The sequence below is a fragment of the Rissa tridactyla genome, chromosome 1 (assembly GCF_028500815.1).
Source record: "Rissa tridactyla isolate bRisTri1 chromosome 1, bRisTri1.patW.cur.20221130, whole genome shotgun sequence".
In the NCBI taxonomy this organism is placed as follows: Eukaryota; Metazoa; Chordata; class Aves; order Charadriiformes; family Laridae; genus Rissa; species Rissa tridactyla.
The window spans coordinates 62114680-62140527 of record NC_071466.1 but is presented as its reverse complement, the minus strand read 5'-3'; the positions used below and the strand labels follow the sequence as shown (position 1 = coordinate 62140527).

The following is a 25848-nucleotide window of genomic DNA, read 5'->3' as shown; positions in this document are numbered from 1 at the left end:
GAGAGGGTGATCTTTATTTTAGGAAGCCTTTGTAACAGTCTCATAGGACATTTTTGTAAACTGGCAGGAGAAACACAGTTAAGGTGAAAATAATCATACAATAGGTGCAAAACTGCTTGGAAAACATGTTCAGTGAGTTGATATTAATGGCTTGTTGTCAGAACGGAAAGAGTGGGGATCCACCTAAGTCTGTCTTGTGCTATTTGGAGGTTTCATTAACAGCCTGGATAATGGCAGATAGAATATACTTACTGCACTGAGGATGACATGAGGTTGGGAGGGACTGTAAACATTTTGGAAGGCAAGATTAGAATGAAAATGATCTTGACAAATTGAAGACACTCAAAAAATTGCACGTTAGTCAGCAGGGACAATATACTGCACTCACGAAAAACGAGCTGTACAAATACAGCATTGTAAATGACTGTTTAGGAGGTAGGTCTTCATAAAGTTATTTGGGAGCATAATCAACAGAATTGTGCTCTTGTAAAAATGTATAAAGTATAGTATCAGAAAACATACAGGCATCATTTGTAGAGCGTCTAAAGGAGGTGAAAAGGGATACTAGGATAAGAAGTATTTGTATTAAATTTCAGGAAGCAAATTTCAGGTTAGATAGGATATCAGGAAAAAATTTTGTAGTGGTGGGGATAAGCTGCACTGGAGCCCATTCCTTACAGAGGTTCTGAATTTCTCCACTGGGGATCTTTAAAACAGGCTGTGGGAACTTCTTTTGGGAAAGGTAGAAATAGTCTCGGGCAGGGAACTATATTTAATATCCTCTTGATGCTTCATATCCAGCCTTATTTTTCTACAATTCCATGGGGTCCTTCTTGACATAAAAAAAGTCAGGTATCATTACGCTCAGCATCTGAAGACCTGCTTACCTTTGCCACATCTCCTTTAAAGGGGGCCACATGGAAAGTGGGGAGGATTGGATGCAGGCATGGAACTATTGTGTGTTAGGGCAGAGGTGAGAGTGTGGCTTGCTGCTTCTTGTTGTTTTCTCTCTTTGTGTATAACTAAACTTTGGAGATAGGGTGAGAGTGTGTTCTTGGATGTTCCAACTTCATTTTTCATCCTACCCCACATGGCATATCTAATTCTCTCAGCAAAACACGCATTAGAAGTGTTATTATTCATTTTTGTTTTACACTGTCATACAGTATGTTTCTACTCAATCTTTACACATATTCCTCTCCCCCAACACTGCTTTTTCAGACTCTTACTTGGTCGGTCCCTCAGTACTCTGATAGAAGAGTTTTAAATAATTTTCCGGAAAAGCCCTCAAATCTTCCTGTCATCCTGAGATGACAGCTTCACTCCCTGTCATCTCCTTAGCATAGAACAGGCTTATCAGCTGCCTTTATACTTGATGAACAGACACAAATGCACAACATTTCCTCTTTTCCAGTGCTTAAAATACTGTCCACGCTTCTGTCCCTGCTATAGCAGGTTCTGCTGGGCTCACTGATGCCTGATTTGACAAGTTTCCTTCACAGATTCATAGCGTACTGCCAACCCTCTCCCTTCTATCTCCTTTTCATCTCTGCCCTTCTAGCTCACCTCAAAGGCTTAGCTTCCTCGCGCTCCCCAAGGCAGCAGGAACAAGAGTTATTACCTGTTACAGCTTGATCTTTTATATCGCCTGCCTCTTTTCTTGATCATCATGGACATTGCCTAGGGGCAGTATTAAAACTACAATCCAGACCAATTTTTTTTACACTTTCTACTTGGCAGGTTAATGAGGGGGCTTTTCAGCTGTTATTTGAAGAACAAGCTTTGGTTACGGACTGTCAGTGGCTCATTTAGTTTTCTCTCTTGAGCTGATGTAGCCTGTAGGCTTGAAGGCGAGACTAATTTGGGCTTTTACATTTGGATTTCTCGGAGATCCAGCAATGCTTCAGATCCCTTATTGACAAAATTATTTGACCTTACTGAGGTTCTACAGCTGTATATTTTAAACATACTGTTCTCTGTATGTAATGCCCTGTCAGTGAAGCCCTTTCACCAGATAAAACAGTGATCCAGTTTCGGCAGCAAGTCTTCCTGTCAACCTTGTGTACCAGTCGTACTATAAAATGGAGAGATCCAGCTGCTTTCTTGTGGGTCGAGTGAGAGCTTTGGTGGAACAGCCAGTTCTATCATCATATGCTAGATAGCTTTCTATTTTGAGCTAGCTGGATGAGGTTGAAAATTTGTTCTTAGGTGCTCGGTGATAGGGGCCCCTTTCTTTTGCTATGAGGAGTCGCATCTCCTGCCACTTCAGATGTTGCATTAGTGACTAGCCTGTGGAAATGCATTTGATGAAGGCATCCTGTGTATGGTCTTGACACTTTGCAACACGAGCTTTAGGAAGAAATTTGTTTTGCATGTAGTTTAGATTTGGATTCAGGGCAGTACTCTTTTATGATGCTGAGGATTACCCTGAATTACCTTAAGCAGAAGGTTTGTTGAGATAAAACTGCGTGGTGCAGTGGTCCAGAGAGTGGACCTCCCCTGCTCGCTAGTTGTAGCTAACTCTGCTCTTATCGGTGATGGGTCCAAAGGTGCCTATGAGCTTTGGTGGAAGTGAATCCCAGCTGAACTTCAGGCTTATGATTTTCAAATCCGATAATGCAGTTTAATGACCTTGTGTTGTCCCTGTCTATAGTTGGTAGACAGCTACTCAGAAGGTATTTTTCTATATTTAATCCAGGTAAGTCTGATAACGCAAACTTAGGTTTTTGAAGTGATCCTGAACATACTTTAAAATCAAAATGGATACAGTCTTCATCTTAGATTGTTCCATATATTTCAGTTTATGTCCTTGCAATTTAAAAGAGAACACTCTTTCTTTTAAATTCTCTAAGGAAATACTTTCTTGGATTGTAATAGGTACCGTAGGTATGGGATCACTTCAAGTTGTAAATAAGTCTAATTTGATACACCTCGGTGAAATGCAGATTCATGCAAACGAGATAGATTTGTTTTTAACTCTTCCTGTTTATTTCCTATGTATCAGCACTTGTAGCGACAGCCTTCTTTGTTGTATGAACGTCATTAATTCACCTTGTTTTGATTTCCTGTGGAACAAGTCTTGCATTAGCATACATATATCGCAATTGCTATTTGAATTCAGCTCCCTCGTGATTGATTGTAGCAGTCACAAAAATGGGTCTTAGAGTTGTTATACCACGTGGCATTTGGTAAAATCTCAAGATAGCTAAAATCCCATGCATACTTCTTCAAGAACAAATCCATACTGGAACAAATCCATTTCTTCTTTGAGCTTTGCTTTCTAGTGCCTGGATGTACATTCCAGCACTGCCCATAGAAGAGTTTTCTTCTTTGATTCATTTTTCTGTGATTAACTTCAGTGGCTTTGTTACACTGAACGGTAATGACAGAGAGATTTGAATTTAATTTCCTCTAATGCCAGTAACTACCGATCAAACCAATAGATTGTCAAAACTATTAAGTAGCCACAACCATCCTGTTTTCATTTGGGCAATAACAGCATTGGCTTTGCATAACATAAACGATCTGCCATGAGTACAGAGTCATGTGATTTTGATGTTAGCACTTGCGTTAAGAACGTAAATGCCTTCAATTCCGTCTCTGTCTAGCAGAGAGAGAAGGGCGCTTCTGAACCCACTGACCTCCGAATCTCTGGAGGTGTGTTTCTCTCTCTCCGTGTTCATTGCCTAAAATGAGGGGGGATAAGTCAGGACAACAGAGCTGCAGCCTTTTATTGTGCAGCTGCTTCTAGCGATTCAGATAAGGTCTCAGTCTTTGAATTTTCGCATCCTGAAGTGTGAGATAAGGTTGGTGATTTAATTTGAACCTCTTCAAAATTCCTGTGCGGTGAAGAGGAATAGGTGGAACATCAAAGGCACATTTTGTAGACCCTAACTTAGGTCACGTATCAAATGAAAGAAAGCTACAATCAAAATCAAATCAAACTTTTCCTCGTATTACTGCTCATGTAATAGGCAGTCTAATTTAATCATGCCTTATTAGTGAATATGGGTGGGAGGAGAAAGAGAGTAAGACTAGACTTTTCTTAATTTGTTGAGTAAATATGTAAACAATTCTCTGCTTGAAAAAATGACCAAAAAAGTAAGAATCTCCAAGTTCTGTACACAAAGGCTCAAGCTTAGACACTAGAGGACTGTGAAAACTGTCAAAAAACCACAATACTGAGACCTGAAACTGAACATATAAATAACGAATAAAAGATCTGAACTGAATGATAAGGTATAAAAATCTATGTACCTTGGGGCAAATACACTGAAAGACTATATATTAGCAGTAGTAAAATATTACATTGTCTGTATATTGGATTTAGAGTCAAAAGAACCAATTGGATCATCTAGTCAGACTTCATTTTGTTTCCCCTCTATGAAACCTTATAGCTTGCGTCTGACTCCAGTGTGTCTCCTGGATAGGTATCTATTCGTGATTAGTTGGCAGAAGAACAATTCCTAAGAAAAGGAACTTTTTGTGTATACCCAAAACTGTTTCACTGTTAAAGAATATGTTCCTAATTCATCATCTGGCTTCAACTGTTAGCTTTCTATTCGTGTTATACTTTGTTATGCTAGATTACAGAACCTTAATTCCCAGTATTTTCTCTGTGTGAATCCACTTACAACAATTGAGGCACCTTTCAATATTCTTTTTAATAAGCTAACATTGTTCAGCTCTTTCAGTCTCTTACTGCAGAGCATGTTCTCCAGTGTTCTCATTTTCATGGTTTAGTATGATTTCCTCAATTTTTCAAAAATTTTAAAAAATATGAACAAAATCCCTGTATGTAATATTAATCATAATTTGTATCTGTGCCATACAGAGAGGGACATTAATTCATTATTGCTTTACTTGTACAGTCTGGGAAAGCACTGGCTCTTTCTTGCCATGATGTTATTGGGACAAATATGAGAGGATGCCCTATTATATCCCCTCATCTCAAACTCTCATGTCGCATCTATATCCTATAATACAGTATCTCCATCCTCTTCTATCCCTTGTATTTCATAGGCCATAAGGTTTTCTTTCAGTGGTCCTACCTCTATAACTTTGCATTTGGCTGTATTAAAACACATTTCGTTTTACTGGATCCAGGTAACCAAATGATCCTGATAACTTGTCAGACTTCTCTGTCCTCATTGTTATTTATATTTCTATCCATATTCTTGATTTTATACCTGTTTCTCCCTCATTGATTACAAAAGATCATGATGATCATTTCTCTGGTAAGTGTTTTTCTGACCTGTCAGTTAATCAGTTTTCAGCCCATTTAGCAGGTGCTTTATTGATATTACATAGTGACAACTTCTTAAATAGTCATGTGTTATTGAATGAATCACTTTACAAAGTCTAAGCTAGGCAATTTTATTGGAAAAATCTGTAATCTTATCAAAATCATGTTAATATGATGAGAATTATTTTCTCTAAATCCATACTGCCAGCCATTAATAACATTCATGTTCTTTACTCTTTATCAATTAGACTTTGTATCACCTTGGTCTTTCTTTTGTCTTGGTGGATGTCAGGCTACCCAGTCGTGCTGCTTGTTCTTTAAAAATTAATGGCACATTAGCATTCTTCCGGAATTTCCCTGCTATTTCAAGTTTTATTAAAAATTAATAGAAGAGATGAGAGATGCCCTGAGTTATTTGGGCCTGTTGATTTGAGTATAATTACCCCTAGCAGATGCTGTCTGATATTCTCCTCAGTTACTAATTCTTGAGTACTGAAATCTGTGTTTGCCAAGTTAAAATGGAAAATATGGCATGTTGCCAAAGCTTAAGCTTTGTGTTTATAGTGTTTCTAGAATTGTGAGTCCTTTAAGCATGCCCTATCTTATCTTTTAATGTGATAAAAATAATAAATAAATATCAGAGACAATCTGTTACCAGAAAGGTTTGAAAGCTTTATAGTTATAATTACAGATATAATTATGAGAAACATTAAATATGGATGAAGTTTTCACACTTACAGTTTTAATGATAAAACAGATTTTGTTCTCAGATTAAGAACAGGAAACCGGTTCTGTAATGATGACTTTAGACCTAAGTTTGTCTGAAAGTAAAACATAACATTTAAAAATGACCCTTGGGAATGCTAAGATTATAAAATATCAGAGGAAGAATTGTGCCTAGACATATCTGTAATCTTTAAGACAGAGAGGTACTCTGAAATTTCTTTAACTATCACCAGAGAGTTTGGATGATCCTGTTACTGGATTATCTAGAACCTGTAATGACTCCAGCTGCAGCACTGTCCTAAATTGCAATCTCTTTCTGCACAGACTGGAAGATCTATCAATAGAACTCAATTACAGTATGACTCCTTTTCACTGAAGTTAACGGTTATGTATGTGTCTGACTTCAGTGACAGGAGAGTTAGCTGACAGTGATTACACTTTGAAAAAAATGTGCCAAATAATAATGATAAACTACTATTGCAAATTTTAGAAATATCAATATCACTGATTTATATGTTAGTATCTTCCTTGTTAAGCTGAAGTCATAATGTCATAATAATTATGAAAATGATCAAAAGAAAACTTCATGATAGAAACAAAGTTCTTTTATAATTATTATAACACAATCATTATTCTAACAATTGTGCAGGAGTCGCTGTTGTTATTGTTAGGTCTTTCTGTAAAAAGAGCAGTAGCGTAAGGAAGTAGTCTAGGAACCATCTGTTAATAGCAGTTGTATCTTCAGAGCTTCCCATTGGAGAAAATGGACTTGATTGCGTTAACACAGTAAGAATTAAGATATGGATGTGGGAATAAAAGACACATTTAAAAGGACAAATGAAAGGATATTTGCCTAGGTGCTTAGATTGCTTTCACGGTCACCAAGCAACAAATAAACTTTACCCCTTCTCCGGTTTGTTTATCACAAGGAATCAGACAAAAACCAAGTATTTTTCCAATTCAGATTCCTATCTTTTAACTTCCCAGAGTTTCTGAAAACAAGAGTAACTTGGAATATGAAAGAAATATTTTTAACTACCTGGTGATATCAGCAGCTGTATAGTAGTTGGCGTGAGCTTTTAAGAGGACATATTCTAAATAGAAGAAGTATTTAAAACCTCCCTTCTGCACAATGTTACTGGTACAGTGTTGTCACAGGAACCTTAATCTCAGATTTCCTGATTTTTATTGGTATAAAATTACAGCCAAAAATTATGAATGCACCAGCAATATCTTTGTTTTGGTTGTTTTTCATTTCTGTAATTTATCTTCTTTAAGTCTCTTGATCGGAAAACAAGGTTCTGTGCTCTAAAACTGGATGGTGGTATAGGGGGAAAGCAAATTAAGGCTGGTGACTTGGCTTATTGACCATAGGAACCATCAATTTTTAACTCGAAGGGCCTGATGCAGTTATCTGTGTATAGGCATTTAGTGCTACTTGAAATAACTAATGTGTCCAAGATACTCAAGTACGGCACAGGGCTCTCAGGTGTGGCACAGGACCTACAGAGACCTGTGACTTCCTAGATCAGCATCTAAAGGTTAAGAGGGTCACCATCAGGCATCCCAAACGGCACTAGCAATCTGTGTGAGGAAAATCAAATTGAGTTACAAGTCTGGGGTATTTGCACGCGCTCAATTGCAGGAGGGGGCTTTAAATCTAGAATGCAAAGTATTTGTGCCTAAATAGAGCTTATTCTGCATTTGATGTAAAAATCTGTTCTTTTGTATGACTAAATGTTTTAGTAAGAAATGAGCAAGAAAGAAGTTAGTATTTGCTACCCTAGAAATTAGTATTTGCTGTTTCAGATCTGTGACCTGAGAGGTTGCGTTGTCATTAATCTGCCCATCTATACATATCTTGCATTTATATTTTGGTGCTTCAAAGAAAGCTCCAAAAACACTGTTAAAACCAGGATGCTCATGACACAGCTGACCTTATTTTCCCACTATGAATCCGGCCTGTAAATTATATCTCATTTCAAAAAATACTGATACAGTACAGAATTTAAAGCTTAAAAAAGTTCATGGGCTATAATAATTGTCTAGAACGGTGCAATGAAGGTGTTTCACAGAAGTAGATCACCCTGGTTTTCAGAATAAAGACAAATTAAGTAGATATCATTCACCTATATAATGTAAGAAAGCAGTATTAATAACACTCATGAGGTAACTTATCTAAAGTCCATGTAGAACCTCAGTATTACTTCATCAGAAAATATTTATTGAGTGATCCTGGCCCAGAATCAATTTAATTTAAGCTTCAGGAACTTCTCTGCAGCATGGAGCTCTGTGCTCTCTTCTGGATTTATTTTAGGTTTATTGCTGTATTCTCACTAGCGTGGTGCTTTTGCCTTGTGTGCCTTGTGTTCTGGCAATATGGAAAAACAAGCGTCTTTTCAAAAAATGTATAGAAATGGAAATTTTTTTTCAAAATTGCATGCTCAGAGTTAGATGTCTAAATGCATACAGCAGAAGAGGAAAGTATGACTTCTTGATGTCTTAAAGAGAATCAATCTCTTATCAATCATCTGATTCAAGCCTATTTCTATATTAGTACTTTCTATACAGCAGTGTCCATTTTGCATGTAGGTTCTATCACTTTCTGAATTCATTACTTGACATTAAATCACAGTTATTGAGAGTAACCTTTAAGCTCTTCAGAACTACGTAATCTCTCTATTCTCAAAGGTTTTTGCCATTCTTCAGCATATGCTTTGTGTGATTTTGATGAAGCCGATTTCACACAATCCCGCAGGTCACTAATGAAAATGCACAGAATATAGCACAGAAACCATTGCCAATTCCTCTGAGGTCCGGTTAATGTATTACTCCCTATTCGGAAGCTGTACAGTTGCTACTTACTTGCTTCGTGATCCGCCAGCCATTTTTTATGACTGCTATGGTATTTTTACCAACGCGATAGTTCTTTAGTCAGCAGCTGTGCAGTGCCTGGTTTTGGTGCAGAGACAGACATAGGGTTCCTTTCAACTAATACAGGAAACCTTCAGCTCCAGATAATTCACTTTTAGTTATTGACTTCTTTACCTAATTGGCCATAGGGTGGTTTTTTTTTTTTTGCAATACCTTATCAATAAATGTCCTTCTGAATTTTTTTCTTTAATTTTCTGGATCTGGAAACTGGTGACTAGAATGGTAATTTTGAATAGCTTTCTGGTGATATCCTAGAAAATTGATAGAATACCAGAATTAAAAAATCCCATTTTTTCTCCATTTCTGTTTTCGGCAGAGAAAGTCAGGCTAACAGAAAATAGGAAGTTAGGAGCTACCTCAGGTAATTTGTCTTTTAAGTTGCCAAAACCTCTCTTTGAAGAATGGCCCTAATGAAAAGATGGTGCTCAAAGGCAGATTGTGCTCACATGAGCACACAGTGGTTGAAAGGCCAGTTTTGCTACAGATACCACGGAAAACAGCCACGTGTACTGCCAAGACACATAAATTCAGGTTCTTCTTGTGGTGTACTTACGTATGTATGTATGTAGTCAGAACGTTCTTCGGGCAGTTAAAAACATGTCAGAGTAGCACTCATGTCTTTTGCAAGAATCTTATTATTGAAGGATTCTTATCAAGCAATATGGAGTCAATTATCTCCTTCTGCATCCTTTGCGTTCCTGTGCAGAACTAATTTCTCAGCTCACCTGTTGGGTTGATGCTGTACTACATACACATTGAATATTCTGCGTAGAAATATTCGGTTGGTCTATTGCATTGAATTATTTCTTTGGTCGTGTTGCAAGAATTCGCAATTTTGTTAAGGCTCCTAATTCAGGAAGATATTTAAGCACATTGCCTAATCGAACTTTTGAGATGGTTAAAACAAGTTAGGTGCTGAATCAGCATCTCAGTACTTATTTGATGTTGAGTGTGGCCTGGGAACGAATAAACCAAATAATCTTATATTGAAAACATCTGGCCTTTTCTAAACTAGATATCTAATATTGCTTAGTCCATGTAGACTAGTTATGCTTATTCACTGTCTTGAGGCAGGACACAAATTGCTTAGTGACATTGGTCCTAAAAAGCCTATATCTGTACAGGTACAGATACTATAAGCAGAGATTCTTCCTTTTTAGCCTAAATCATACTCAGTGCATGGAGACAGCTTTTTTTCTTCATGAGGTTTGATGTGATACAAAAATGGCCTAGGTTTGAATGAAGCACTTAGAACGAGTGCTTTGCATTGTAGTGGTTGAGCCAGCAGTGCTATTAATAATATGCCTTCATGCTGCTAGCCTCTTGGATCTGAGGGATTTTCTAATGCAAACCATAATGTAAAATTCAATAGCTACCAGTAGCCAGGTTTCTGAATCTACTTGAGCCAATGAATTAATTTCCATTTCTGAAAATATTCATGCAATGTTTTCTTATGATAATCCCGTATATTACAGTGGCTTTTAGATGGCAGTATCATAAATCTAGCATACTTAAAGCATACAACAAGGTATGAATTAACATATTCTAGTATAAAGGAATTAAGGTGCCCAGATGAATTTTTAAATCCTTGAATGATATGTGCCGAGCAGGTTTAGAAAAAGTGAAATGAGTACACCTATCCTTGTGTATCTGTCTGTCTTTCTAGTTATGCACATAGCTAAATTTCAGGGTGTTCTTTAAAACCTCAGCTGAAACTGTTCGTGTCTGTGTGTGCATCCATGCAGATACGTATGGCGCTCTGGTGTCATGAAGAAATGACTACAGGATGGGTGCAACTACAGTTATTCCTCTGCATTTATAATTGTCAAAGAAAAATTGTGTAGGAAGCTTCAGTTTCACACTGATAAATTTAGACTAACCTATTGCCATCACATACAGTGCATAATAGCAAGAAAAATAAAGTAATTAAAGCTTTATTCATCCAATTTAGTTGTCAAAATGCATCTGTGAGTTAGAGTAAAAGAAAAGGACTTTCAGAAGAACAATAAGATAACAATTATACTAAAGGGCAGACTGAAAAGTTTCACCTTTTCTGTGGACAAGCAAGATTAATTAAAATGATGAATTTTAAGGCATTGGTCTGAAGCCTCAGGATAACAGGGTGAATGCTACAAGATTTTCTTTGTAACTTTCAGAATTCATTTTGGGTGTTTCTATATTAAAAGTCTGTGCTGTGACCAGGAAGTCAGAATCAACCTGAACGTGAATGGAAAAATGCTATCGACTGTTTTTTTTTCTCAGACCAGAACTCACCGTGATTAGCTTTTCATGTCTGATTCGCCCTAGGACTGAACCAAAAATCAGGATTTTCATTTGCTGGGTGAGAGAATAGAAGCAAGGAGAAAAATGGATGTTGCTTAGCTGTGTGCCTTTTGAGCGCAGTTGGAGCTATGTCATATTACAACCTTTCTTCTCTTTGGTTTGCCCAGCTGACTCATAGCACAAGTACCAGGAACCCCCATTCTGCTCTGTAATACTGTGCTGTGTTGCTTTGTAGGCCCTAACAGGGACCTGCTCAGGGTGGAGGGGGGCAGTTTGATAAGGTTACCTCTTAACTAAGCTACTTCTTGGGAAATGGGGTGACCAGCGTTTGGTTTTGGCAAAGGACTATGTATTGCGATTACTAACTGGGTGCTGTAAATGCTTAGGGGGAATCAACTGCCCGAGCTTCTCCTTACTGAAGTTTGGGAGTACTTGGATACACGTCTGTATGTGTACATGCCACAGCCACAGATTTAACAGGACGGGGAGCTACAAACTTGTCCTCTCTCTCCTTTAACTTCTATGTCCCTTAGCAATGACCTACCTGAATTCCCCCTGTGGTGCAGTGTGACAGAGCCTCTTCAGCAGCTCAGCCCCAGGTGCCAAAGGAGCTGGGAAGACAAGTGATGCTCAGCCTCTGGCAACAGTAAAAAATGGCCAACACAGTGTGTTGCAGTGCTGCCCCTTGTCTCATGGTCTTTCCATTTTTCAGTGTTACATTTACCAGCATAAATCAGTTTGAACCAGTTCAAACCAGTTCAGATTTTTTCATCTGTTCTACCAAATCATTACTGGACTGACCTAAAAGTGAATCAGATCTGTTTCAGTCACATCAATACCTAGATACTAATTGCACTAAACATGTAATGATTTGACTTCTTGCCTGTGACTGTGGCTATCCATCTGTGGTGGGAACCTGGCCTGACTAAGGTATAAGAAGCTGAATACACGCTCAGGTCGCTGACAAGTCGTCCACAATGATCCTTTTAAAGAGTGTCAAAGCTAGCTCAGGTAATGTCTGTGGAAGTCAAAGTCACAGTATTGACTGCTGTTGAACATGCTCTCAGCATTTTCAAAGGAGCCTGAAGCAGTAAGTATCCAAACTGCATTAAAGAGCAGTTGGAGCAGCTGTATGTTAACTCCTCTAAGTCTTAAAGAGTCTCCATTTTTGATGGGGTTTCTAGGCATTAGTTTCTAGGCATCTGAACCTTCTGCTGTAAGTATTTGTACTATCATTACATAAGACTAAAGTCTTAGGAGACTTTTAGCTTGCCCTTTACAATAAGTGCTTAATTAATGAAAGTAACATACACCAAAGAATCAGATAGCAAAAATAATAGCTGATGAACTTTTCACTTTAGTCCTCTCAAGTATTTAGTTTAGCTATGGGTTGAGTTTATGTAACACCTTCATTTTGTATTTTTCACAGAAATGTAACCTGGAATAATTTAGCTATCCCAGACACCCACTGTTCCAGAGAGCTGGAAGAAGGTTACCAGTGCCCACCTGGATTTAAATGCATGGACCTTGAAGATCTGGGACTAAGCAGGCAAGAGCTGGGCTACAGTGGCTTTAATGAGATAGGTCTGTCTTACTGGTAACATCCATTTCAGTATCCATTTAAAAATGTTTATGAAATGAATAGAACAGCTAGCTCATGTCTGTACTGAAAAGATATCAAGTGCAATCAGTATTCTGCTCAAGTAGAGCACATGCCAGAAAGAGAAGCTGTGCTATTTGCTTTGGAATGATGAAGTTATAATCTATTTTTACATTGCCTGGGATCCCAGGATTTAAATAACTTTAAAACAATGTCTTTATTTAAAGGAGTCAACCGTTGATTATCACCAGTATGCAAATGCAATGACTAATTTCTGTGGTTTATTTATGATTCATTTTAGAGTACATAATTCATCCTATTTGTCTAATTTTAGTAGTAATTCCCATGCAAAAAACCCCACCCAGAATTACTTTGATGATCACCTTGGTACTAAAGAGAAAGGGGGAGGGAAAATTAGATCATGTGTATCTGTGGCAATCTCCATCCGAATTGTGTAAGTCAGAGCACCACCCAGAAAAATGATTGGGAGTCAGGCAGATTTTGCAATACAGGTGTAATTTGTGTTTTGTGAGAAACACCGCAGAGTCACCAGGAGAATACATTTTCTGCTAGCTGCAATGTGTCGTGTCATCCCCACAAGGAAATGAGCGCAGAACAGTAATTCAAGGAAAGGTGGCAAGAGCATGGGCAGCTGTGGCAAGATGCATATCCAAATGGAAAATACACAGTTACCCTGTCAGAACATTGTGGTTACCTCACATTCGTTTAACAGACAAAGGTCCAACAGGAGCCTGCAGCTGTAAATTTTCATTTTAGCACAGGTAGGGAAGTCCCTTCAAATGATAAAGCATGCCTGCAGGCTGTATTCTTTCTGCTGCATCTCTCTGATTCTGATAAGCTTTTTTTTTTTTCATTTTTCCTGGCTTGATCTCCAGACTGTTGTCCTGGCCCCAGCTGAACTTGAAGGTAATAAAGAGGTTTAATGACTGAACGACTGTTCTCCAAAAAGTCTTTTTGAATATGGAAAGCCTTTACAGCTGAAATCACTTCAGTTGGTTCCCAGGCGGCTGAATATACACAATGAGCCAGAGAGTTACAAGAGATAGTCTCAGAGTTCTGTTACAATAAGTACTCTGCGCTACCAAATGCTTTCTGAACAAAACCTGCCATTTGTGTCCTTTCTTTTTTCTCATGAGAAAGGGAGAGACTGATTTCAACCAAGCTCCATTCTGTTTCCTCTGGGAGTCAGAAGCGTACCAGTTGTACCAGTACTGCTAACTGAATAGCACTACTGATAGTACCTATCTTTTATGTAAATTTTTTCTTCAGTAGATCTCAAAGGCTAACCCTGTCTGATCTCTCAGGCAACCTTCAGATTCCTAAGGCAGTGGCATAGTGCCGTGCCTGGGTGAACATGAGCTGAGTTCACGCTAGAAGTTAAAAACATCCACATGTAAGTAAGTTCTCTAGTTGGAGATGGTTTGGCAGGGGAGCGTGGGATAGGTGTATCACCAGAAGAATTGTGCCTCAGATTGAAATCGCCCTTCTTATCTTGACATGCAAAATTGTTTGTGGCGTTGAGGGCTGTTATTCCAGCTGCCTACCTGGTCACCAGGGAACAGTAGTTGCAATGCCTTAGGCAAGCTTAAGTGGGTCGATGATTTGAATGAGGCTCAGAGTGCTTACTAAAGGAGGCCAGTATATTTTTAATGGTGAGGGCAGATGATTGGCAAAGACAGGTGAAATAGTTTGTCCAGGGGTGCCTGCAATGCTGATTTAAAAAACAGGGCTCAAACTCTGGTCTCCTGAGTTGCAGTCTTATACTTTACAAGTATGTCATTCTGAGTTCTGTATTTTAAAGGTCAAAGATTGCCAATAGATTTAGGAGACTTGCCATTGATGCGTTGTTTTTGTCTAGAAATAGGTAACCAGGATGTAACACTGTTGGTACAGCAGCCAGAAGTTAAGTCGATTATCAGTTGAAAACTGATTACTAAACTTTAAAATACTGGGTAAGACATAGCAGCTTTGTCACAAAATGTTAAATAAGCTTCCTCAAATTAGGAATGTTATAAATAGGGTCATAATCAGCAAGTTCATCAATAGTTCGTAAATCTTCATTTTGTAATGCACCTTTTTATGTAGTTAACAGGTAAGTAATGCAGGAGATCTTTTCTGTGTAACTATACTATTTTTTGTATGCATTCATTGATATTTTACTTGCAGGTATTACTATGCAGCCTGTCCTGTTGGTTCCTGAAATCTATCATTACAAAAATCACAAGAGCATAGCATTTGGCAGCTACTGTATAATTAGCACTACTTAATTTGCGGTATATAAGTACAAGCTATGCATATTTGAATTTGATTATTTCTGTTATTTTTCTTCTCTTTAAAGAAAAAGGGAGGGTTTTTTACAATTTTACTACTCATTGAAGACCAAACTGTCCTAATCAGATAAAAGGTACTAGAGTTTTTTATACTGTGAGGGCTGTGCCAAGTGGTTTCATATTTGGAAAATCCCTTAATTTTGGCTGTACCCTCTTCCCACTTTTGTAAGTGGCTTTGGCTTTAAAGAAATGAAAATTGGAAAGATGATAGTGTAAGTTTTGGTATTTGACAAAGTATTTATTTCCCAAATTTTCTATTTTTAGTTTTGAGGTGTTCTGTTTATCTGGTTTATGTGTGCTTCTATGCAGGTATGTTTGTATTGTTTAAGGAAGAATATAGTTATAGACTACTGATAAATATGGCTGGAAGCCATCTTGTCAAGATAATCTAGGCCATCCCCTTCCAATGTGAAGCAAACTTCACAATCTTTCTAGACAATCTACTGCACTGCTTCAGTGTCTGTACTCTTAGGAAGCCTTTCCTAAAGTATAACCTGAATTTTTCTTTTTTTGCCATTTTAGGTCATAATTTCTCACCTTATTCACTATTGACACAGAGAAAAATTTTTAAAAAAGCTTTTCTGCATCTTTCAAGACTATCATTGTGCCTTTTCTACCCTCTATGGCCCTGCTGGGCCATATAGCTCCAAATGTTTCAATCTTTTGCTTAAAGACATGTATTTTATACCTTAAGTTATTCTTATTGTCCTTCTCTAGACTTTCTCCAGCTGATTCACCTCTTTGTTGAAGTGCAGTACTGGCAGAATACCTCAGTAGAGCCATTACTTTATGTGTCTTTAAGCTTTATTACAGTTTCTACATCCCAGTGAGATGTTTTCCATTTTCAGAACAGTATGCTATGAGTGATTCATGTGTTTTTCTGATTTATTACAGCCCTTGTGTCCTTTAGAAAGAGTTGCCATCACTGCTTCCTGTCCTTTATTTGTTTACTTGATTATTTCTTTTTAAATGTAGACCCTTCCATTTGTCTCCGTTGAATAGCATACTATTTTTTTTTTCTTTCCCAGATTATTTCTTCAATTTGCAAAGTTCTTCTGGAATTTTAATTCTTTCCTCCTGAATACTTTTAGTGCCTCTTAGCTTACTTTTATCTGAAATTCAATGAGAATAATTTATTTTCTCTCAACTTGGTCAAGAGTGAAAAAACAAATAGAACCAGACCAAGATCAGAGTCTGCTGGAACCTTGGTTGACAGTCTTCCTTTCTGACAGTGTTTCGTTAATAGCTGCTCATAAGGACACTTAACAAATGGTTTTGCACCCATCACAGAGTAGTTTCACCTAGCCATATTTCTGTATGTTGTCATGATGAGACAATGTTAAAAGCTTTTTAAAATCAAGATGTAGACCATCAAGTGCTTCTCATCTCTTTATGAAACCTGCTTCCTTTCTGCATTTGTACAGCAATAATACAATAAGATTTGTGCCATAGGTTCTTCAGTGCCTGCACCCTTTTGATATGTATTAATAATATAATACTCACACCTAATGTTTGTGAAGGTAATTTTTTCAAGCATGGGCCACAGCAGCATATACCTACAGCTAATGCCTCTGTTCTTCAGTGTACATATTTCTACATTGGATGTAGAATGAAATTAACACCAGTCAGTTTTACCAGCTTTACCAGTGTTATCTCGAATGGGAATGCAATTACTAAAAGACAGGGCAGTTCTGTCCGGCTATACCTCTATGACAGGTATGAGCAACAGTCACAGAGGTCTGTCTTAGAACTGTTTGTGAAACTGGAGAATTAATGAAATGTTGAGTGGAGAACCAATTAGCTAAGGCCTCAGTACTCCAAATCCTTTTCTCTGTGAAGTTCTGAAATGGGAGGAAGGAATAATAGAGAAAAAATAATCTGTCCCCCTAGGTGAATTGACTTCAGATGTTTCAGGTTCCAGCTAATGAGAGGCTGCTGGCTTCTAGTAAGTTGCTCATGAACTCACTAGAAACCAGAGTACTCTTTCCAACAGTTTGACAGAGAACTTGACTTCTTAAGTAGGTTTTATTCTTATGCAGTGGGAGCCTTCATATTAAATGAAGTCTTTTATCCATCAGGATGCTTGAAAGACTTTTCGAATGCTACTTGTGGGGCTGAGTGGGAGTAAGAGAAAGGATATGAATGAAAGGCTTGGCTGGCTGTATGCATGTGGGTGGCAAAGCTCCTTACTATTGCCTGTACCTGTATAGTACTGTCAAGCCCTTCTCTTTCTCAGACTTCTTAGCTGATTTTGATTCAGGCTTGTAAAAAAGGTTGATGTTTCCTTCATATCAGAACAGTTTTCATCCTTCTCTCCCACTGAGAGCATCAGGTACTTTCACAGTTGGCCTGTTTCTTCTTTCTGCTTTAATTCTCTTCTTCTCTGTGTTTTTCCTAGCTGTGTTTAATTCCATAGAGTGTAGCTAATAGGACGACAGCATCATGAAGTATGCAAAAAATGTTGAGCTAAATATTGAGAAAAATGACCATTGTTTTGTGAATAAACCCCAGTAATTGTACAACTCATGAGGCATGCAATTGTATTTTCAAATCTATTTTGATCTGACTTATCTAAAAAGCATAAATATAATTGTTGAATGAAATAAGACCATGCAAGGCTGGGCAACTGGAGAACTATGACAAGTACTTCTGCCTTCCATGCCACTGTTTATCTGAGCGTGCATCTACCTTTGGGCAAAATTTAACTTGGCAGTAATTGCTATCAGGACCACACTAAGGCTGTTGGTAGAGCTGTGTATGTGGGTGCTGCCGGAAACGGTACCATGTAGACACAAATGTGCCAAAATCCTTGTTGCTGCTGGATCCTGGGCAATTTTCCTGCTTACCTGTACTTTCCACAAAGTACAGATCCTTTTGCATTCAGATTTTTGTAACATCTGGCTAGTAATCATTCCACATGCCTCATGGGTGCAATCATCTATAATCATTTACAGATGTACACTTGCAGCTACATTGCTGATTTTATTCTTCATGTAATCCTAGAGAATGTTATTTCATGATTTACAGTGCTTTGGATATTCTCTAAAGGAAAAGGAGGTCCAGAATGAAAGATACATAAAAGTTAAAAAATATTCTAGAAAGTAAGGGAAAGAAGTTTTAAGACATGAAAGATCATTCTGAAAGGAGAAGAAGGAGATCTTATTCTATGCTGTATCATCAACCTATCTGTCATTTGCTAGGGCCGGTACCCTATTAAATGATCGTAATTACATCTGGTGCCTGCAGAGAGTATTTGAAAAAGACTGCCATATTAATGTGCGGTTTACGTATAGGAGATAAGCACACACCTGTTGTATCTTGGAGACAAATAGTGAAAATTCAATGGTAAGGAGTGCTTCAAAGGACATATACAGAAATTACATCTATACTAAACCGTACCTGCCTTACAGTAGAAGTGAACACACTTTGATGGCACAATGAGCCAGCAAAATCATCTAATTTCATGGGCTGTAAAACAGCAATAGAGCTTTAGGTCTCAAATATTTCCCACTTTTATTATAAGGCCTTTTCCCTTATAATATGTGAACCAGAATTTAAATGTTCTTGTCATGCCTACAGTTGAAAGCCTTTTTTAAAATTGGTAATTAGAAGAAAAGATTTTACATGTCACTGTTGAAAATGTTTTCCATGGTTAGATTGAAAGTGAACCTAAGTTAATGTTTGTTAAAGGAGACATCACAGTGTGGCCAAAATAAACTTCCTCAAATCACTTCTAGGTATTGTTTTAATAACAGACTTCTACAGGGATCAAAATAGCCCCTTTGTTTACCCATAAATTGAAATTTTATCTACTGAACACGGGAGTTATGTTAGTTCTCTCATTAATCCTTTTATGATTGGGAAAAGACTTTTGAGCGTGCAAACAGTTTGAATTGCAAAGATCCTGCTCTTAGACTGGAAGAAGATTGGGGTGGCATTAGATTCATCATTCAGAAGGAAGAAATTAAGGTTAAGATAGTATATGTGAATCTGGCTTTTGCACCTCACTACCCCAATTCCTTAAGTACCTTTTCCATGAGAGATTTAATGTCGCCTAGAGGTTGTGTACCTGTCTCAAGGATTATATTCATAGTGGCTGAGCAGCGTGTTGAGCGGTGAGGTGTGATGGACACATGAAAACCAAACAGCTGGAAAGGGAGGAAGGATGCTCACACCAGTCTGGAAGAAAAGCTGAAAAGTCAGCCTAAATCAGATCCCCAATGAGGTACTATTAGAAGCAGCAAGCATTCAGAGCTACAAGTCCATTTGTTTATGTGGGCACCTATATAGTATATTTGGCTGCAGGAGACTGATACAGGTTCTTAAAGAGAAAGTAGAAGTGACCCATGTTTCGATATAGTAGTGCAGTGGTCAAAGTGAGACACTTGCATTAAGGAAGGATGCCCTACTCACCCCTGTGCAGGGATTGTAGCAGAGCACGCTCCCACCTCCCTCTGAGTCTGCACCAGCAGGAGTTCCTGGCCCCAAAGGACAGTAAGTAACACGAGACTTGTGACTAGGAGTACTATAAAGACCTCCTCTTTGTCGTTCTTCTGTGAAGTTATTTCCAATTTTTTCTCCATGGACTGCCTAACACAAAAATGTATAAAACCACCTTTAATGTTTAGGAGGCTAAATGTTAACAAGGCATGCCAACATAAAAGAAAACACTTGAAAATCCACCTTGCAGTTCCTGCTGCCAGTGGATGAAGAAAAGAGCCTGTCACTGGTGGCAGAGGCTGACCTTTTCATTCATCCATCACTCCACATCCACCTGACACACTGGTCTCTCGGTGTCAGTATTAGCAGCCACTTGGTCTTTCCAGGTCCCTGGCATGGGCAAAAGAAGCAGGTGAATTATGACTGATTAGTTGTTGTAGGCAATTGCCCCCTTGTCCAGCTCTGAGACGTACGAGTCCATAAGGAACAGTGAATTAAGAGCTGATGAACAGAATAAAAATGATACTTACAGGTTATTTGTTCAAAGTAGGAGATCCGACTGACAGTGAAAAGGATTGCAAGGATGTTTTCAGCCTCCTATACGCCTCCTTCCTCCCTGCACTGCCCTTTCCCGCAGTCGTCTCCACCTGAATGAGGCCAGTGTCATTTTGCACAGTCGTAGAGGGCCAGAAATGCAGATCAGCATCACAGCCTGGCTCCCTTGGCTCTCACGCAGTTGGTGTCTGGGATAATAGAAAGCAATGAGGAGATGTCATTGTTAAGTCAGAGCCTCCATTTAACTGTTCCCATTAAAGGCTGAGAGATTGAGCTCTTACGAAGGAAGCATTGGCTCAGTAATGATTTCATCGAAACTTGTGTTCAGACTCTTTGATTCTACAGATGATATGTACGCTTGATACGCATATTGAGTTTTAATACTCTGTTTATCCTACCAAGTGCATCATAGCATTAAATACTTTGATAAACAGGTCTAATCTTATTCCACTTATGCAGCTCTTTGAGACACTTGCATGTAAAGTGCCTAATAAGGAGGCCTTCGTCCGTGACCGCAGCCTGTGGAGGTATCATGTGGTAACATGACAAGAGATAACGATGTTGGTGTGTGAAGGTGTCAGAATGTAATTAGGGAAGCCATTCAGACTGTCTAGTGATAAAACTCACATTTTCTAAATGTGAGCCACAATGACTTAAAACATGCCCCGTTGGTCCACTGAACCACTGAAAATCATTATTTCAAAAATGGTGATAGATTTTTGGTTTTCTCACTGGAATTTCTTCCTAGGCCTTGCAGACGGAGAGTAACAGGGCCCTGGTCCCAGCTGAGGCACTGTCGTGGGCAGAAGAGTCGCCACTCAGGGAACTTGACTTAGTTGTTTCACTGCCAATTAACATAGATTTATAATCACTCATTCAGCAGTTAAAAAGCAAGAAAGACAAACGCCTTTCCTCCTTCACCTGTCTCGGCGTCAGTCTACACACCTCCCCGCGTCCTAGTCCCCACTCCTCTGCTTTTGCAGCACATGAGGCGGGGAGCGGTGCAGGAAGCTGGGGCCGGTGCACAGTGGGGTTTTTTTTTGCTGTTCCTCGATTCTTACGATTCTGCTGTTTCTCTTTCCTTCTTAATCATCTCCTCTGCTTCAGAACAGGCTTAGCCGTGGGCTCTTGCCTGCCCCCTGCTACCAAAAGCCTGCCAGTCACGCTAACTGCAGGCACCTAAATAAACCTAGACGTGACAGCTTGGGTCACTTTTACATAGGCACCTTGAGAAGATTACACAGGTTTTTGGCGAGTGCAGAGGGGTAAAGAAAACAGTTCGTATGCCCTGTGCAGGTGAGAACAGTTTGCAGTCCTCATTGTGTTGTTCCTCTTGAGAATGTTATGAAGAATGTGAACGCTGTGAGGAGTGAAGCATGGCTATGTGAATAAGGTAAACAAGTTCAGTTAGTTCCTGAGATAATGAACAAGTTGAAAGGGAGTCAACTAATAAATCCTTGTTTAGGCTTAAGGCACAATACTGTTTTCATTGGTTGCTGCTTCTTAAGGACCTGCTTACAAGGCCATGTTTAGTTTCTCATCAAAAAGAGTTTAATAACAAAGCTTTTGGGGTTTTGAGGGTTTTTTGGGGTTTCTTTTTATTTGTCAGGAAAAGTACTAATGAAATTCAGTTGTTGGAAGTTGCATGTAGGTAGATGTGTTTATATATCTCTCCTAAAACCATGCTAGAGCCCATACAGGAGCTACTGGATTTGGTGCAGGAAACACTTGGTGAAAATCTTAGATTTTTTTGCTATGCAAATTAAATTTACATTCTTCTAGTTTAATGCTGGATTAAATGATCCAAGAGGTTCCTTTGGGCTTTAGGATTGATTCCATATATTATTTGTTCTTTAGTTTGACAGTTTGGTCTCGTTCTTGTATGTGTCTGAGAAGTGAATGACCTGCCATCATAGCATAGGAGAAGTACTCTTTGTCTTTTGCTTTCTGGTTTTCTAACTATGGTTCTGACACTTTGATACTTTAAAAAAACGATGACAGAAAAGAAGTAATGCCAGCCTACTATGGTCAATGGGCTGGTGTTTTCTTTCATGGTAGGTATCTGTGCTGTACTTCAGCATTTGTATTTTTAAGCATTGTTTGACTTTACTCCTTGTTTTATATTTTCCTGTTCTCAAAGATTTCTTAATGGTTGTAAACCTGCTGTTCCTCTCTGTAGTGAAAAAATGCAGTTCTACAATGTATCCAGTTTTCACAGAATACAAAAAAGCATTTTTGACATAATATTCCTCTCTTTTGATGCTCACCTTGAATTCCACTCACTGTTTAGCCACTCTTTCCTTTGAGGTTCCAAATGTCAGTTTGTGTAGGGGCTTAGCTTCAGAAAGCACAATACTGACCGTCTTTCTACAAGGGTTTTACCCACAAACACCCTCTTCCATTGCTCTTTCCTGTGCTCTTTATCAGAATGTGTAATTTTTTCCGTCATGTGAGTCTGAAAGTACTGGAAGCTCTGTTCATCTTACATTATGCTTGCTTGTGTTCTTTATTAGTGTTATTTCTTGTACGGGATACAGGATAATATCTTTTAGATGAAATTTTCCTCTCACTGAAATTTTCTCGGTACATCAAGTGGAAACAAAGGTTTTGGGACTCTTGTCAGAATCTAAAACAATAAAGGTAACTTTTCCTTGATGACTTTTTCCTCAGAAATTCTAGATTTTTATTCTGTTCACCAAGCCATGATTTTTTGTTGCCTCATTCATGTGCTGCCTCTCATGCTTTTATGTCGCCTAGGTGGCTGAGTAACCATTTTTTCCTTTAATCAAGAGTGCTTCACTTTTGAATGCCTTATCCTCCGTGTGCAATTAATATCATTGTGAACTTACTAATTGAACAATTAAAACAGTCTCAGGCATTCTGGTCCATCCTTCCCCCACTGCTGACATGCTCAGTAGTTTATTTGATATCTTAACCTTAACGTAGAAAATAGGATCAATATAATCTTGAACTGACAGAACTCAGAGATTTTGCAGTGCAATGTGTAGAAAATTCATTTTGGTATTAGAGAATTACTCAGGCTTGTCTAAGAAGCAAGGTGACATTAATTAATTCTCCAATCGGTGCACCAAGAAAGGACTCTTGCTTATGAGCAGAAACAGAAATGAAGAAGACTAGGCAAACTTAATTTATCAAAATGTGTTCATATGGAACAAATATTTCCAGCCTTGTCAGTGTCCATGGGATGTGCATATCTTGCATTGCACGGTAAAGCAGAGTCTGGTAAACCAACACCTTGCAGACAACAATTTTTCCCCTTGACCTATCTCCACATTCTGCAAGGTAGACTTTATATTTTGATCTTATTTCTGCACCTTTTGAATAAGAAATACTAGCAAGAATTTTAACATTAGCCACATAATTGTCCAAGGAGGCCACCAGTTCTGTAGTTTCCACGGCTGTGGTGGTGTGTGGTGGTGGTCCACTGTTCCTATGGCTTGGCAAGGATATCCCACCTTACGCTTGCCACTTCTCCCGCTTAAATGAATGCTTATGGTTTATTGCTACGTGTACTTTATCTCAGCTCCAAAAGGAGGTGTCTCTGTTTTGTTCAGATACAATGCTGTCAGAACAGTTGTGCTGCTGCATCAGGTGGGCTCAAAGACACTCATATTGGGTTGTTGCCTCTGCAAAGTTATTTCTTGATTTGGAGACAGTCCTGTCCTCATTATACCTGTTTTCTCCACAGAATCGTAGGGTTGGAAGGGACCCCATTTAGATTTAAGTTTATTTGAGCATTGATAAACCTTATAATCACAATGCCAATTTTTAAGCCGTTTCCCAGGATTACTGGCTAGCAGCTGACTGGTTTTAGAAATGCTGATATCCTCAGTATGGAGTTTTCTCCTGAGCAGACACTGAGTCATTGGCCCTTATTTACTGACTTCCTTTGATCATAAATACACTTTTTATCCTTTGTAAATCACTTGCTCCGGCAGCCTGACAGGACAGGGTTTATAACCCTCTGTTAACTATATATGTAAGTGAATATCCCTGTACATTGTACTTTGAAAATAGATTTTTTTCTTACTTAAAATTTATGCAGTAAGGTTTATGAAAAGCAGATGAATACATGTGATTCACTATTTCTTCCTGATAGAGATGAGATATGGCAGTTACCAAACAATTTTGGGGTGATGGTGGTTTTAAGGTGAGTGACAATTAGCTCTGTTTAGCAAAAATTCTGTTGCACATGGCAAAATTATTATTGCTGTAGAAGGACTGAACGTATCTTCCAAACCTGAGGTCTCGATGAGCCTTACACTGAAGAGGTGTAGTTTGCCAGACATCTTCAGATTATTTCGGTTTTGTTCTTTAGTATGACAGTTCCATCGAAACAAGCAGAATCGTTTTAAAATGGAGGTTCTCTAACATAAGGCAGTGTTAGTGAGTTGGCACAGATCACAGATGTATGTGGAAAGGAGAAAACTGGACATTTCTTGGTTTGCAGGGAACACAATGCCAAAATGATCAGACTCTAGCAGAGAGCATGTTTCTTGAAAATTTTCAGTCTCTTCAAGCTCTTAGAATTCTTACGTTTGCTGAAGGGAGTCACATCTGTTGTATCGTTGTGTGTGTGATGTAGATTAAGTTTTACTGGAGAATGTCTTAGCAAAGAGCCTTTCATGAGAAATTTTTGGCAGATTAGAAACAGACGTGTCTTAAATACATTATGTAAGGGCCTGAATTTTCAGTGGAAAGCTGATGAGCTTTATTTAAAGGCTGTATCTCAACTGGTGGACCTGCATGTCTCAGGTCCTGGTTTTGTATACCCTGGCTGTGTCGTGACCTTACACCAGAGAGATACTTCATTGCTACCTCTTTATTCCTGCTTGATTTCTGTGGGAGAAGGAACCCTGATATGTGGACCAGAAGGCAGCTCCAGTCTCCCTTCCCCAGGGCTGAGGCACCCATGTCCTGGCACTCCACAGCACACACAGAGTGCTTAAACTGCTTGTACTATGGGGGTCCAGAGGCATGACTGGGATGTAAATATTGGCTGTAACTGATGGTCATAGTGAACTCTTTGTATTCCTGTGTTGGAAGAGTAACACAGAGAAATCTAAACCCACAGATTTTCAAAGAAGGATACTAAGACAATACTTCTGATTTTAGACAACTGAGTAAGTGGCTTGAAGTTGAGAAAAAAAAAAAAAGGCAAGATGCTCCAGTTAACTCCCTTAGCTATTTGATGTTTCTGTTTGCTTGCCACTTTTCTCAGTGAGGCCATTTTAGTTGCCTAGTTAATTAAGACTTTTTCTTTTATTTTTTTTAGGTAATGGTTTAGAGACACACAAAAGAAATTGTACAAATAACATCCACTGAATTCGCTCTGTTATACTAACAAATGGTATGTGGGATGTTGTAGAGTTTTGGAAATTTAGAGTAATTTGAGCAGCCCTCCAGAATTTTAATTTATTGCTGTGTTAATCCCAAAGTAATTGAGTCTTGCATTAAACCAGGCAATCGGGTGAAACTAATGTGAATATGTTAGTACGGTTGTCTTATACTGACAGTCAAAGAAAACTTTACTGCTGCTGAGAGAATTCAGTGTAACATACTTTCCCCTGCCATTTCAGGGTGTTCCTTGTTAGTTTCAGCAGCTAAATAGTTTGATCTGTAATGGAATAAAACAACTTTCTAGAAAGCTTTACTTTTTCTTTTGTTCTCAATTTTGTTTGTAATTGTGGATC

At 38.5% G+C, this 25848-nt stretch overlaps 1 protein-coding gene across 1 annotated transcript in view; it reads left to right on the top strand.

The window, feature by feature from the left end:
* Nucleotides 1-25848, top strand: part of NALCN (sodium leak channel, non-selective) — a 237154-nt gene that overhangs the window by 40347 nt on the left and 170959 nt on the right. The window contains exon 7 of the mRNA XM_054210711.1: nt 12618-12772. Coding sequence (XP_054066686.1) covers nt 12618-12772 — 155 coding nt within the window. The remainder of the gene's footprint in view (nt 1-12617; nt 12773-25848) is intronic.